General features: G+C 43.4%; 1 protein-coding gene across 1 annotated transcript in view; it reads left to right on the top strand.

The window, feature by feature from the left end:
* Positions 1-4,336, top strand: part of LOC125641848 (complement factor H) — a 34,563-nt gene extending 30,227 nt beyond the window's left edge. The window contains exons 7-8 of the mRNA XM_075131546.1: positions 928-1,096; positions 3,495-4,336. Coding sequence (XP_074987647.1) covers positions 928-1,094 — 167 coding nt within the window. The 3' untranslated portion in view covers positions 1,095-1,096; positions 3,495-4,336. The remainder of the gene's footprint in view (positions 1-927; positions 1,097-3,494) is intronic.
* The last annotated feature ends 11,637 nt before the right edge of the window (positions 4,337-15,973 follow it).

The raw sequence follows: 15,973 nt of genomic DNA, 5'->3' as shown, positions 1-15,973 counted from the left end.
ATTGGCAACCCTAACAAGAGCCCAAACCCAAACCTGTCTGAATAATACATTTCAATCTGCTGCATGAAACAAACATGAATTTAGTTTGGAGGGCTTAACACAGTTACCTTTACACTTCATCACGGTAGTCCAGTGACTGAGCATGGGGAGAAGGAAAGTAAGAGAGACTTCCTTTGGCTGTTGGCCCTCTCCTGTCACCTTGTTTATCCTGGGCTGATTATATGATTTCCATTACAATGGCATGATTTAAACAATCCCATTACACCTGACTTTGGTTTTTATTTTGTATTAATGGAACTTTTCAGCTAGGGCCTGAGCCTGAACACAAACTGAATCAACAGCAATGGTATCTATTTCCCTACATGTTGGTGTTTCAGTACCTGTATCATTTGGATTCTGTAAAGATGCTTTTTGTTTTAATAATCAGATTCAATGAACATCATAGTGATACCTGTCAATAAAATACCTTGAGGGAATAATATGATTGATAATGTCCGCTGCTGTAAATGAATGTGTGCAGACGCCACTACTTAAACATATTGGGCAAGATTTTTTGGCTGGTGTAAATCAGTGTAGTTCCAATGAGGTTGATGGAGCTTGCTGTTTTGCACCAATTGAGAATCTGGCCCATGTGACCTGATTCTTCACTGCCTTGCATCTTGTGTAATTGTTTACAGCTGTGCACAGTTGATATCATAAGGTTCAGGCCAGTGGAAAAAATCAAGCTCTTTGATTCACGTTTGAAAATAAAGGTCTTTTCAGTATAAAGTACTACAGTACTATGCAGCAAGAAGGTCTTATTTGAAAGATTTTTTTTTCAAATAAATAGCTAGATTTGAAAAGGGTAATTTGTTTTGGTTTGGTTTTTCTTTGTTAAATGTCTGATTTCCATTTGCTAACTGAACTTAATCTTTTTTTTTTCTTTAGAAAAGTGTTCTCCTGGTCATTTGGAAAATGGTAAATTTATATTTAACTCTTGGACCACCTACAAAGAACGTGATGAAATTTCATATGTGTGTTTTCCCGAAAATCTGCAGGCCAAAGTTACATGCACAAAGAATGGCTGGTCACCTACTCCAAGATGTACCTCCTAACAGTAAGCAACAGTCATGTTCTATTGAGCAGCTGGTTAAAAAACTTGTAGACATATTACTAGAATCATCTGCCTGAAATAAATACAAAAATATCAATCCTAGCAGGTGACTTGTCACAACAATGCACATTTCTGACCTGAGTAACTGTGCAATTGTATTCCAAATTTGTCACCCAGCCCCTGCCGGCTGTTCATCACCCCTGCTTGTACGTAGGGTGACCAGGTATGGGGCTTTTTGACCAGAACATCTGGTTGAAAAGGGATTCTGGCAGCTTGGCTATTGACTATCCAGTTGTCCAGTCTGGACAGTTGTCCTGACTATCCAGTTGTCCAGTCTGGCAGCTTGGCTATTGACTGTCCAGTTGACGGCACCGTGTAGCGGGGCTGGCAGACTCCCTGCTAGCCTCAGCGCTGCTCCTGGGAAGCAGATGATATATCCCCCCTCAGGCTCCTATGCCTAGGGGCAGCCAGGGGGCTCTGCACACTGCCCCTGCCCCAAGCGCTGCCTCTGCAGCTCCCATTGGCCGGGAACTCCCTATGCCCAAATAAATTTGTTCATCTCCAAGGTGCCACAAGGACTTCTCATTGTTTTTACTGATACAGACTAATATGGCTACCACTCTGAAACCTTCTGATCCATGGGAGTCAGTTTGCTTGTCACCTCATTTATCTGCCTTGTTGGTCCAGAGTGGGAGTGTTGCAGCTGGCCTTCTCAGTCTGCCCAGATACTTTGTAGCTGCTGCCTGAAGAAAGATTTAGGCCATGTCTATACTTACAAGCTGACAGCGGCACAGTTGTACCAATACAGCTGTGCCGGTGTCAGAGGGCTCGTGTAGCCTTGTTATGCCGATGGAAGAGAGCTCTCCTGTTGACATAATCAAACCAGCGCAGTGAGATCTCTTGTTGACATCACGCTGTGCATGAATGCGCTTATGATGACAAAAGTTCTGTTGGTCGAGGAGTATTTTTTCCACACCCGAGCAACAAAATCTTAGCAACATAACTACTAGTGTAGCCACGTCCTTAGACTGCATGTCATCTCTCAGTCCTTTCTGGTAAGCCTCCCACTGTTGCTTCAACATCTTTTGCAAAGTCTCCAGCTCCTGTTTTAGGTGCTGTTTTAATTCCTTTTGGCCATCTTTGACTTTGTGCTTTTTAGCCTAAGCCTTTCGCCAATATTCAGGGTCTTCCACCTTTTTTTATGTTGAAAGGAAAAAAATTGGTGTTGTGTCAAGTAGTTCCATGATACAGCCTTTTTTATTTACAAAGAATGGACACAAAGTCCTGTTTCTCTGAATGGTTGGATCAGACAACAGGAAGCAGTTTCCTTGCTCATAATTCCAAGCCTACCTTTATATTCACCCATCTGACCAAAAAGATCTTTTCTGTCAGGGCCACACCAGTACTTCTATTGCTGTCTCTCCATAGCTTTCTGGCACACTCACACATCACACGTGCGCGCACACTCCCTTTCTCCATCCCTCATTTAATCCCTGGCCCTCCTATTGTCAATCCCTAGAGAAACCATTCAACCAGAATTGCTCTAGCCTTTTCTCAGGCCTTGCATATGGTCTAGTCCATGGGCAGTGGTTTCCATTGTGCCAGCTATCACTAGACAAAGGGGCATGTAACTGTTTCCTCATTTCGCCTGAATGAAAGATGAGTTTCATGCCCATCAGTTTCACTGAGGTCTGTGACTGCCCATAGATCAGACCTGCTTACTGCAACCTACTGTATCTCCAGTACAACAATACTATTGATGGAAAAAAATCTATTGTCTTACATTGTTCTAGTTCTCCTATCTTCTGATAAAGAAGAATCATAATTGCTGATCTTCTTCCCATATTAGGATAACTATATCATTGTGGCAATTCCCACATCACCTTTTGTAAACCTTTTGTGTGAGAAATGACACCACCTTTATAGCATTATGGGAACAGAAGCAAATAATTCCTGCATACGTATGAAGAAGGCTGGCTGGAAGCAGCTGATAAGAAGCAGTGGAACGAAACAGGTTCAAGATCCCTGTTCCAAAAATTCCATCACTTTCAAATGCTAATAACTACACCATGGATACTGATAAAATACAGTAATATGTAGTAAATCAATGTATGGTTTTCTGTGCTACCTTTAAGTTCCACTTTAAAATAAGTCATAGTTTTTAATATGAAAAGTAGTTGAACCACTGCTGTTCAGGGGTAACTGCAACAACATTTGATGGAGTTTGTTCCCATTTCCTTTCCAAAAAAGATTAAAGCCATCCAGTATGAGTTTTATGCCATTCTGTTGAAATCAATAGTCTGTTCCTGTGCAATCCATAGGGGATTTGTACGTAATATTTGTTTAAAAAAAATTGACATGTACTAAACTGATTTTCTGCTGTTTGTTCTCTCTCTGACAGATACTTCAGGATGAATAAAATGAAGCACCAAGCAGATAATTTTTACTCAGATCTGAGGCTCAAAATCCTTTGACCGGTTATTTGTAATGTTCACACATTATGTCCTTTGTCAGTATTTTAGCTTAAATTGATTACATGTATCAGTTCAGTCCCTTTTTTTATCGTTGGTCACAATGGTTTAAAATATACACTCATAAAATAATAACAGATGGGAAAATAAGTTCAAACTCAGATCAAACTACAGCTTTTTATGCTATTTGGAAAAGGAAACTTGAGGGAAATTGTACACATCTGCACATCCTGAATTACACACTTCCTGCTTGCTGAAACAGAAAGCACCGGTATTTCCCTCTGGCCCAAATAAGGAACTCCAGAAAGTCTCGTTAGAAACCTTAATCTTGAGAGATTTTTAGCCCAATCACCACACCAGAAAGTTTGGGATACGCATGGAGGCTTTTTTGAATTCTGCCCATTGGTATTCACTGTTGGTGATCATTTTTCCAAACGTTTTAGTCCATGCAACCAAAAAATGATCCTGTCATCTAGCACAGTTGTACAGAAAACATTGACTTCTCTGGTTAAAGTTTAAACTCATAGTGTCTTAATTATTTTTCCTTTATAAAACTAAAGATTTGTATGTTTCATTTACCACTCTTAAAAAGTTTGTTATTTGTACTTTTTTGGTTTTTTTTTTATTAACACCATAATCTGAAGTAAAGAGGGAAGGAATCTTAGGATTTGTAGAAAAATGGAGACAAAGATGAAAGCCTGCAGCTAATTTAAATAGCAACATGATACATGCATTTGGCAGTGTGTGAATAAATTCTCTGTTCCTATTTTCCACTGTATGCAATAAACTGGAAATTAGGCTAGTGCTGTGACAGAGATGAATCATTATCATAATCCACACAGACAAATAAATGAAGGTAAAGTGAATATTGAGGGGATGCTATATGTAGGGAATGGATCAAGTTCTGGACCTGTGGCATACACAAATAAGCACATGTACACTATAAAAGCTGAAAAAAAAAACCCGGTCATGTATTTTCCCCAAAATTATGTGAATGTTGAAGTTTTTCACATTATTGCAAGACTGCCTGTAGCACTTATGTTACTGATTCTCCTAGTGGAATCCACAGTCCAAATTTAGTCACCCAGGCTCCCTATTCAATGCACGGGGAAAGTCAGTCACCGTAGGGTACATCTATGTTTGAGCTTGGAGGTGGGATTCCCCGCTTCTATAGACATACCTGCCCTGCACAGGCACCAGCACCAGCTTGGCCTAGCTTCTGTGCGTACAACCCCACCAGACTCTCCGCTACCTACCTGGGTGGCGAGCCCAAGCTATTGCCCGTGCTGCAGCACCACCGGCTACTTTTAGGTGCTAGGTTGGACTGAGTTAGTGTGGGTACATACATAGGAGCTGGGCGCCACACCTCAAATGTATATATCTTTAGACTGGGATTCACAAAAGCCAGGAGGTTGAGCAAGAGGGCACCTAAGCTAGACAGTAGGGAATGCCAAGGACAAGGCTGTGGCCTAAGCTTTAACCCTCAGTGGCAGTTGAGAGCACTTTTCTCCACTCAGGATACACAGTTGTGAACGCTTTCCTGGAGTTAAGCACCTAAGTCAGGTCAGCTCTTTCTCATAAAATACACACCACTAGGTGGTGGTGCCATTGTACCCTATGGTGTGTGTGCATACACACGCGCACACACAGGTAGAGACCTAAGTCCAAAGCTTGGTGCGGAGCAGAGACTTGAAGTCAGGTCATGCAGGTGATTCACTAACTACTAGGCAATCGGTTATTCTGGTATATGTCTTTCTCAAGTCTCCAATTGTAGCTGTTCCACTTTGTCTGCCCAACTAACTAAAAAATTCATTAGAACGGGGACTTCAGCTTGGGACTCCCACATCTGAGAGAGTCTCAGAAACGTGGGTGACTGGGCAACAAAATGGCAGATGGAACTGAATGTTGATAAATGCAAAGTAATGCACATTGGAAAACATAATCCCACCTACACATAAAATGATGGGGTCTAAATTAGCTGTTACCACTCAAGAAAGATCTTGGAGTCATTGTGGATAGTTCTCAACATCCACTCAATGTGCAGCGGCAGTCAATAAAGATAATGGAATGTGGGGAATCATAAGAAAAGGGATAGATAAGACAGAAAATACCATATTGCCTCTATTTAAATCTATGGTACACCCACATCTTGATGCAGATCTGGTCACCCCATCTAAAAATATATATATACTGGAATTGGAAAAGGTACAGAAAGGGGTAACAAAAATGATTCAGGATATGGAACAGCTTCCATATGAGGAGAGATTTGTAAAACCAGGACTTTTCAGCTTGGAAAAGAAACAGCTAAGGGGGGGATATGATTGAGATCTACACAATAATGACTGGTGTGGAGTATTCTTTATTCCTCCTCATAACACAAGAACTAGGGGTCACCAAGTGAAATTAATAGGAAGCAGGTTTAGAACAAACAAGAAAAAAGGAAGTATTTCTTCATACAACACACACACAGACACACCCGGGGTCAACCTGTGGAACTGTTTGCCAGAGGATGTTGTAAAGACTAAGATTATAACAGGGTTCCAAAAGGAACTTGATAAATTCATGGAGGATAAGGCCACCAATTGCTATTAGCCAGGATGGGCACAGATGCAAAACCATGCTCTGAAGTGTGCCTAGCCTCTCTTTGCCAGAAGCTGGGAACAGGCTGCAAGGGATGGGTTACTAGATGATTACCTGTTCTGTTCATTCCCTCTGAAGAACCTGGTATTGGCCACTGTTGGAAGACCGGATACTGGACTAGATGGACCCTTGGTCTGGATCTCCGCAAGATGAGGTGCGTGAGGTAATATCTTTTATTAGACCAAGTTCTATTGGAGGGGGAGAGAGAGAGGGAAGTTTTTGAGCCACAATGAGCTCTTCCTCAGTTCTGGGGAAGGTACTCAGTGTCACAGCTAAATACAAGGTTGAACAGATTCTGGTCCTGTCAGTGACAGGCATACTGGCTTCAGTTTGGCATTGTCTATTCCCTGACAATAGTGTCAGATATCATTAAGCAGTGGAATTGCTTTGAGAAGAGCTTCAAGCAGGCAGGTGGAAAATGGTGTGACACTGAGTTCAATGACAGTCTGCAATATAAGACCTATACAAGATTCTCCTGGAAGGAATCAACCAGTTAGGGATCATGCAAAATACACTGTGCAAAGCAGGGAAAGGGAAAGCATAAGGGGAAGATTAGTTATCAAATAAACAATAATAAAGTCAAGAAGCTGCTAACAACTTTGCATACATTTGGTGAGCTTTCCCTGTCTCTGAAGTACAGATATGAATGTATTGGTCAGTCCCGTCAGGGCATGTGCACAGTCATTACACTGTCCATGACCCTCTGGTGGCAGGACACATGAATGGCTATAAACAGGTACACAGAAGTTTTTGCATTAATTGTCCTTAACAAAACAAAGATAAATCTCCATAAAACGTGAGCGCCTCTCTCTCTCTCTCTCTCACACACACACACCCTCTGTAGTAGGGAGGTTGCCCATGCCCTGGACAATTTGAAAAATGGGTGCCCCAGGCCTGGCAGGAGCCACAGGGTGGAAGCTCTGAGCTCCAGCAGGAGCTGGTGGGGCGGCAGAAGCCCTGAGCCTGGGTGCCCTGGCGCCCAGCAGGAGTTATCAGGGACAGCAGCCCAGAGCCCGGCTGCCCCAAACCCCAGCTGGAGCCAGGGGGAGGTGGTGGTGGGGGCCAGCAATCCTGAGCCCAGGCAGGAGCTGCAGGGACTGGAGCTACGAGAGATGGCAGCCCCCAGCCCAGGTCCCTGAGCCCAGGCAGGAGTTCCAGGGGGTGAAAGCCCCAAGTCCCGTCTGGAGCCCGGGTGCCCTCAGCCCCAGCAGGAGCCATGTGGGGTGGCAGTCTGGAGCTCAGTGTATCACCCTCACTTCTGCGCTGCCTGTGGAGGTGGGTCTGATCTCTCCCCTTAACAGCCATGCAGGGGAAGGAGAAGTCCTGTCCCTCCCCAGCCCGGCTGATTTCAGGAGATCATGTTTCATGGGGCAGGGCATATTGTTTGGACTACATTAGTCTTTCTGGTTCCCTTTTGTATTTTTTCCTATCAGCATTTGTTATCTTGGTCAGGGGTTCTCAACCAGGAGTCTGGGTCCCCCTGCGGGGGGGCAGGGGGTGGTGCTGCAAGCACATTTCAGGGGGTCCTTCAAGTAGGGCTAGTGTTAGACTTGCTGGAGTTTGGGGCACAAAGCCAAAGACCCACTGCATGGAGCTGAAGCCTGGGGCCCTGAGCCCTGTCATCCAGGGTTGAAGCCACAGCCTGAGCAGCTTAGCTTCATGAGGGGCCCTGTGGCATGGGGCCCCAGGCAATTGCCCTGCTTGCTCCCCCCCAATGCCAGCTCTGGCTTTTGTATGCAGAAAACCAGTAGTTTTGGCACAGCTGGGTGTGACGGTTAGACCCCCCTTTCTGGGGTACCACCTGATATATTTGGGTCCCACTGAGCCCACCCGTTCCACCAACCTGGGCTTCCTAACGCTGTCATTGCTGTTCCAGGCCCTCAAGCCTTCTCTAGCACACACAAGTGTGGCCACACCCAACTGCAGACACAGCCTGAAATCAGCTCTGTGAGGGTGGATTCAGCTCGGGGATCTACCCAGCACTCACGTGCAAACCTCCTTTGTGGTGTAAGCCCAAAATAATATTGTCTTGCACTGTATAGAGAGATCTGTACAGCACACACTCATAAAAATCACACCCCACACCCCCTGCTCAACGCACAGCTTTTTGCCCCTCCCTCATGAATTGCACAAACTGGGTTTTGAAATAAACAAAAAAGAAGTTTATTTACTAAAAAGGTAAATTTAAAGTGATTATAAGGGATAGCAAACAGATCAAAGCAGATTACTGAGCAAATAAAACAAAACACGCAGACTAGGCTTGATAACATAAAAGAAATTGGCTACAAAAATTAATTTCTCACCCTAAATGTTGTTTTATGCAGGCTGCTGAGTTTCTTGAAGGTAAACTGCACCGCTTGCAGCTCAAATCTCCAGGTATACCCGTCATAGGCTGACCTTTCTCAGCCTGGATCCCCATTCTTCTCCCCAGATCAGTCTTAAGTGTTTCCAGCAGTCATCCTGGACAGGGATTCAGTAAAGAACCAGTGACCTTGATTAACTCACTCACCAGCCTTAAATAGAATTTACATATAGCGGGAATCTTTTGTTTCCCAGTCTGACTCCTCCATCCCCTCTTAATGGAAAAACACTGAAAGCCCAAGATGGAAGTCTAGTATCAGGTGACACGACAACCTGACCCTGTAGTGTCCAAGCAGCAACTCAGGAAGCTTCTCAGGAAGGTGGGAGATTAGTATCTTCAAAGTCTTATTGTTCTTCCTAATGGCCCATTCAGGCTGATTGCCTATTGTCCGATGGGCATTTCCCAGGTGCAAACAATTTTGCAATTGATACAGAGTTTATATTCCTAATTTCAGATACAGCAATGATACATGCATACAAATAGGATAGTCATATTTGGTTAAATCAGAACCTTTCCAAGGATATCTCACAAGACCCATCTTGCATCAAATACAACTTAGTTATGCCATATTCATGTCATAAGTATATGTCTATGAAGACCACGGGATGTAGCATTACAGTGGGCCATGGAGTTTTTATAGCCTATTGGAGTGGGCCTCAGAATGAAAAAGGTTGAGAACCCCTGATCTAGGTTATTGTGACATTTTATGATTTTTTTTACTCGCTTTTTATGGTTAATTTGTTAGCTCAATTAGCACAAGAGGCCCTATCTAGTTGCAGGCATCAGCCATCTGGGATGCTCACAAGCACAGCAATTAGGAGGCAGAATATGTCCCATTCTCTCTCTGGGACGTTAAGCAGGGTTTTTGAATTAGAACAGATTAGAACTCGAAGTTGTAGCTGAGCTTTTGAGTGATGGACAACCTTGCACCCAAACTGCTTCTATGGCCTCTCCTAGGAGTGAGGTCAATAGTGCAGTGTGGAGCAGTCACTCCCCAGACTAGGGAAAGCCCTATCTCCACAAGGTCTGATTGATCAGGGGAGGAGCCAACCCAGATCATCAGCTGGATAGAGTACTGGAAAGAAATCCTACAGCTGACTTCCTGCTGCTGATTTTCCTGTCACTGGAAGAGGGGAATGTCACTGCAAGTCCTGAGCTCTAGCCAAGCAGAGAAAGAGGGAAGACCAGTCTTGAAGCTCTATTTTCCAGCAAGTCCCTTCATCAGGAAAGCCTCAGTGCTTTCTCTGGTACTGTCCATCTTACGTGGGTCCAGGTCCTGCAGTTCATCTTCTCCACTCAGTACCATGCCACCTTGGCATTCCAGTGCTGACTCTTCTTCAGACTAGAAGTGAGATCCTACATATTGAGATCTTCTTACAGGAGATCTGAAGCATCTCAGGATTCCTTATTGTGCAAGTTAATGTGCTGGCACCAGGACTCTTACATGAGCAGATCTCGACATAGCTTCCTTTGGAGTTGGGCCATGGTACTACATCAAGTACAGCGGTGGACTTTCTTGAATCTAGGAAGTGTTTCTCCAGGCTCCATGTGATATTCACATAGTCAGCACTCTGCTAGGTCTCTATCAGGGTGCCATTCTCTAGCTGGCACTGTTCTGTGTACCAGAACCATTACACAGCAGCTGAAAGAATTTCTCTCTCCAGTTTCTGGTCCTCCAGCTATGGATGCTCAGCAGACAGTGGAGCAGATGGAATATTTAATGCTTTCACTCAATGCTTCATTATTGCCAGATGAGGCTGCTGTTTCAGAATTATCTTCCCCTGTTCTAGACGATTACAAAAAGTATGAGGAATTTATGAAAAAGGTAATTACCTCTGGGAATACAAACTGAGTTGGTCCAGGATAATCCACACCAACTGGTGGCTATTTTGCCTTCTTCAGGACCTGAGTGAGCACTCAGGAAGTAAATGCTACTTTTACTTAGTGAGGATGTGTTTTGCAGTTCCTTATCCTTCACTCCCTGGAATCTCTGGACCTATTGAGGCTAATTATTTTCTAATATGTGGTGTTCCTCCAGCATGACAAATAAGGCAACCGAGCAATTAATTGCTGCTCTCTACCCTGATCTATTAAATAATTGTTTTCTGAGAACTAAAATAATGAAGCCCTGCTAAAAAAAATACAAGGTAATTCATTTCAAAGGTGTCAGTTGCACAATGCACACTTTTGATAGTTTTTTCCCTGTATTTACCAAATACAGTAACTCCTCGCTTAATGTTGTAGTTATGTTCCTGAAAAATGCGACTTTAAGCGAAATGATGTTAAACGAATCCAATTTCCCCATAAGAATTAATGTAAATGGGGGGTGGGGGGGTTTGAGTTCCTCACACTCTATAAGGCAGCATGAATGAAGGGAGGGGAGACAGCATGGCAGACAGAGACAGAGACATACACCCTGTGTGCGAGAGAGAGATTGCCCACTCTAAGTACACTGCCTTTTTAAGTAGATCAGCAAGTTGATACAGCAGCTGGTCCCAGGAAGCTCCCTCAGTCCTGAGCCCTGTCGTGTCACCTCCCCCCCCATGGAGATGGGGTAAGTGGGGTGCAGGAGCAGAGGGGAAGGGGACACCCTGACATTAGCCCCCCGTCTTTCCCCTCCTGTACAGCAAGCAGGAGGCTCCGGGGAGCAGCTCCAAGGCAGAGGGCAGGAGCCACACATGGCAATGGGGGGAGGGACAGCTGAACTGCAGGCGGGTGATAGCCTGCTGGGCAGCTGCCGCACAGGGAACTTAGGGGAGCGGCGAGCTGATATGGGGGCTGCCAGTCCACCCTGGTTCCAATCCCCCACCAGATCGCTCCAGCAGGCTGCTCTTCCTGCAAGCAGTGAACAAAGCAGGCGGCTGCCAAACAACATTATAAGGGAGCATTGCGCAACTTTAAATGAGCATGTTCTCTAATTGATTAGCAACGTAACAACAAAACAACGTTAACCGGGATGACTTTAGGTGAGGAGTTACTGTACTTAAAAAGGCAGTGTACTTAGAGTGGGGTCAGCCTACTTAAAGGGGCAATCTCTCTCTCTCACACAGGGTGTCTGTCTCTGTCTGCTATGCTGTTTCCCTTTCCTCCATTCATGCTGCCTTGTAGAGTGTGAGGAACCTAATCCCACACTATGTACATTACTTCTTATGGGGAAATTGGATTCACTTAACATTGTTTCACTTAAAGTCGCTGTCAAGGTTCCCTCCCCACTCTGAATTCGAGGGTACAGATGTGGGGACCCACATGAAAGACCCCCAAGCATATTTCTACCAGCTTAGTTTAAAAACTTCCCCAAGGCACAAATCCTTCCTTGTCTTTGGATGGGTACTTCTGCCACCACCAAGTGAGTTAGACAAAGATTCAGGAAAAGGACCACTTGGAGTTCCTGTTCCCTAAAATATCCCTCCAAGCCCCTTCACTCCCTCTCCTGGGGTGCCTTGAGAATAATATACCAACCAAATAGGTAAATCGGATTCTTAAAAAAAACAGAACATTATTATAAAGGAAAAAAAAGTAAAAGAAGCACCTCTGTAAAATCAGGATGGAAGGTAAATTCACAGGGTAATCAGATTCAAAACACAGAGGATTCCCTCGAGGCAAAACTTTAAAGTTACCAAAAAAAAAAAAAAAAAGAAGAACAGGGATAAACCTCCCTCTTAGCACAGGGAAAATTCACAAGCTAAAAACAAAAGGTAAGGTAACGCGCCTTGCATTATTTACTTACTCTTTTTGCAATATTGAGACTCATGTTAAGATGATTTTAGGAGAAGGAGTTTTCTGACCTGATGCTTCTCTGCTTCCCCCAGAGAACACACAAACAAAGACCACAAACAAAGCCTCCCCTCCCCTTCCCAGATTTGAAAGTATCTTCTTTCCCCATTGGTCCTTTTGGTCAGGTGCCAACCAGGTTATTTGAGCTTCTTAACCCCTTACAGGTAAGGAGGAATTCTAGGCTACCCTTAGCTGTATGTTTATGACAGTCGCATTTTTCAAGAACATAACTACAATGTTAAGCGAGGAGTTACTGTATTAGATACAGCACAATGAGGGGGGATGACAAACAGCAGGGACCGACTGGGTGAGGAAGGGTGAATATCACAGCAATATGATCGCACAGTTGCTCACGTCAGAAATGTACATTGCCATGACGAGTCACCTGCTAGAATTGGTATTTTGGTGTTTATCTTAGGCAGACCAAGATAGTAACATGTCTCGAGTTTTTAAACAGGAACACAATAGAACATAAATGCTGCTTACTGTTATGGATGCATCTTGGAGAAGGCGACCAGTCATTCTTTGTGCATATAACTTTGGTGTGCAGATTTTCAGGACTATATTCATGAGCGCACACACATGAAATGTCCTCACCTTCTTGGTAGGTTTTCCCATAGTTACATATAAATTTACCATCTTCCAAATGACTGACAGAACACTTTCCTAAAGGCAAAAAGGTTAAGTGCATGTAGCAACTGGGCATTTTTTTCGTTAAAGTATCCTCTCACTGCTCTTGAAGCAATTCCATTCCCAACTCATCAGCTGCTACCCAAGGGTGAAAACCTGACCCCATAGAAGTCAATAGGAGTTTTGCCATTGACTTTCATGGCACCAGGGTTTCATTCCAAGCCCCTAAGGCTTCATGCTAAGTCATTATTCACCCACTTATCACTGACTCAGACTCAGAGTCTGAAGATTTGCTACAGAGAAACACAAGTTGCTCCGTCCTGCCAAGATCCTAACCAAGAGCTAAGCATGCTGACACCACAGCCCACCATGCCCCTTAGAGCCTGGAGCAAAGAACGAGGCTCAAGACCAAAATTCTAACCCCCTGAATATTTTTTTAACCCTTCTCACCCACCTGCATGAGTCATGAGTGCCCGGAAGGTGTGATTGGCAATTATATTGTGATTGAAGTGTGAGCTTCTTGTGACTTTGCGCCTCCTATCAATATACTCCCTACAGTGGGAAAGCCACCCACTCTGTGCAGAAAGGATCCTCTACTTCAGACCCCCTCTTTAGAATTCACCTCTTCCACTGTTACTTTCTACATCATTTTAACGACCAATGTCTCTGAGCCTACTGTCCTGGTACCAGAAGTGCTATCCTGTGCATTGTGATGGTCTGAATTTGACTGTAAGCTCGTTGGAGAAGGGACCTTGTCCTTGTTTGAGCTCTGTAAAGTACTGTGCATACTTATGACACTGTTTCATTCAGACAGAATTCAATTATAAATATTGTTTTGACCCACTCCTCTCTTCTAAGTTTTCACGGGCAGTAGTTATTCCTGACAGCAACTTTGTAATTAATCGAAGGGGGATTTTTAGGTAGTTTTTCAAATGTAAAATAAAAACTTTTCAAGCATCCAGGCCTCAGAAAAAGAGTCTTTTTCTAAAAGCAAAAGTAAGAAAAGCCACATGATATTTCTGCCATTTCTAGCTGTAAGACAGAATAGTACAGGTGTCACAGTCCAGAACACTAAGCACACTACATGCACCTAATTGACTGTACACAAGAGATCAAATAAAACTGAAAAACTGAATTATCAAAATACAGTGCAGATTTACCACAGATACATGAAGGCAAGTCCATGTGCCCATTAACACACTTCCTGACTGAAGGGGTTGTGAGGGTATATCCTTCACTGCACATAAATTCCAGTGTGTGGTCACTCTGAATCAGCTGTGCATGTCTTCGGCCACTGGACAGAAACAGATTTTTGGTCTCCAGTTGCTGTTTTGTGAGGCTACACGGTGCTAAAGAAAAACCAGAAAAAATGAAAATGATAGAGCCTGATTTTTCAGTGTCCTTCATCTTGCGCAGCCATTTACCTGCTCTGTAGTAAGTCACTGCAAAACATGCCCATTCTGCTTTGTACTCTCTCTCTCTGCAGGGTAGAAAGTGTTTTGTAAGATGCAAGAGAGTGGAGTATCAGACCCATTATCTTCATCAAGATATCGATTAAAAGTATTTCTCACTACAACTATAAAATTGACATTGCTGACAAGGAAAATAAAAGAGGTATTTCTAAATGTTAAAATAAATGTGTGTATATATACACACACACACACACATATAATAAGACAGAATGTGATACCTGCCCCTTACATTAGAGATAATCACTCATGAGGCATCACCCTCTAGAGGCATTACTTAAATGATGGTATACTGTATTTTCCACAGGGCTCTTGCCTCATTCAGGGTCAATTCATTGCTGTTCAGAGGGCCAGCACAAGGTAAGGCATAAATGGTGCATAGACCTTGTGTTGCTTCTCTGTGCCTGGATGAATTTCTGCTTCAGTGAGTAGATTAGATGGTGAATGAGAAGTTTTTTTACTGCATGAATCAGGGTGCGCAAGACCACTGCAGAATGTGTAGTGAATGAAACAGAGCTCACATTGAACACTGTGAGCAAAAATTAGTATTAAACAACTGCCTCATTCATTGTTCAGCTTTCACTCTGAATGAGGCCGGGTTGCTCTAGAAAAAATACAGTATGATTATGCATTAAAGGCCAGTCATAATGTATAAACACAGGGGGCAAAGTTAAGGTTATACAGGCAGCCTTAATTTTGGAATTTCTTAACTTTTGGGATGCTTCATATAGTAGTCCTAACAGTCTTTTAGCTTAGTTTTGTTGTATATATAGAAAATATATAGTGGTTTTGATGACCATGTGCTAAACTGCAGAGCCATGTGATAAGTGTCTGCTTTGGACAGCATCAACTGCCATTTGCCCACTTACCCATCTCCCTGGGACTGCTTCTAACAGCTGAAAACACTGTGCAGCTTCACATTTAGTGGCACTTTTTTGGGATGGGCTGCATAGTGCCTTCCTCCTGCCTTTAGCATTTGTGAGTAATGAGGCCAATAAGGCAATGGGCTGAACATAGAAAGATGAGGATGAAAAGAAATATTGAATAGTCATCTCATTCAGTGAGCACTGGCCAGTCTGTGCACTGAATGAGGCAGGGGTCCTGTAGGAAAAATAGTGTGTGATCATGCTATTAAAGATTTTAATGTAATGCATGTACGTATTTTGAATGCTTTACTTTGCAATCGTAATGATCTTTTAACATCGATTTTGATGGTGTTTTGTATGTAATACAAATATGGATAATCGAGAGTGTGAAAGAGAAAGGTAGGTACGAAATACGAGATATACAACTAAATATATTCCCTGTAAAAATTAGTGTCTGAATTAAGTGAATAAAACCAGAGAAATTCAGAGCCCCGTCCTCAGCTGGTGTAAACTGACATAGCTCCATTGTGTTCAGGTGAAGTAACACTAATCTACATGAGCTGAGGATAAGGCCCTTAGTATTTTGGTCATTGTGCCTAGCTCAGCCACATGAGGTTTCTACAAGTGTTTTCCCTAACCTTGGACAAGGAGCCATTTTCCACATGCTG

This window comes from Caretta caretta, chromosome 8, assembly GCF_965140235.1.
Source record: "Caretta caretta isolate rCarCar2 chromosome 8, rCarCar1.hap1, whole genome shotgun sequence".
Lineage (NCBI taxonomy): Eukaryota > Metazoa > Chordata > Testudines > Cheloniidae > Caretta > Caretta caretta.
This window is presented reverse-complemented; position numbering and strand designations above follow the sequence as displayed.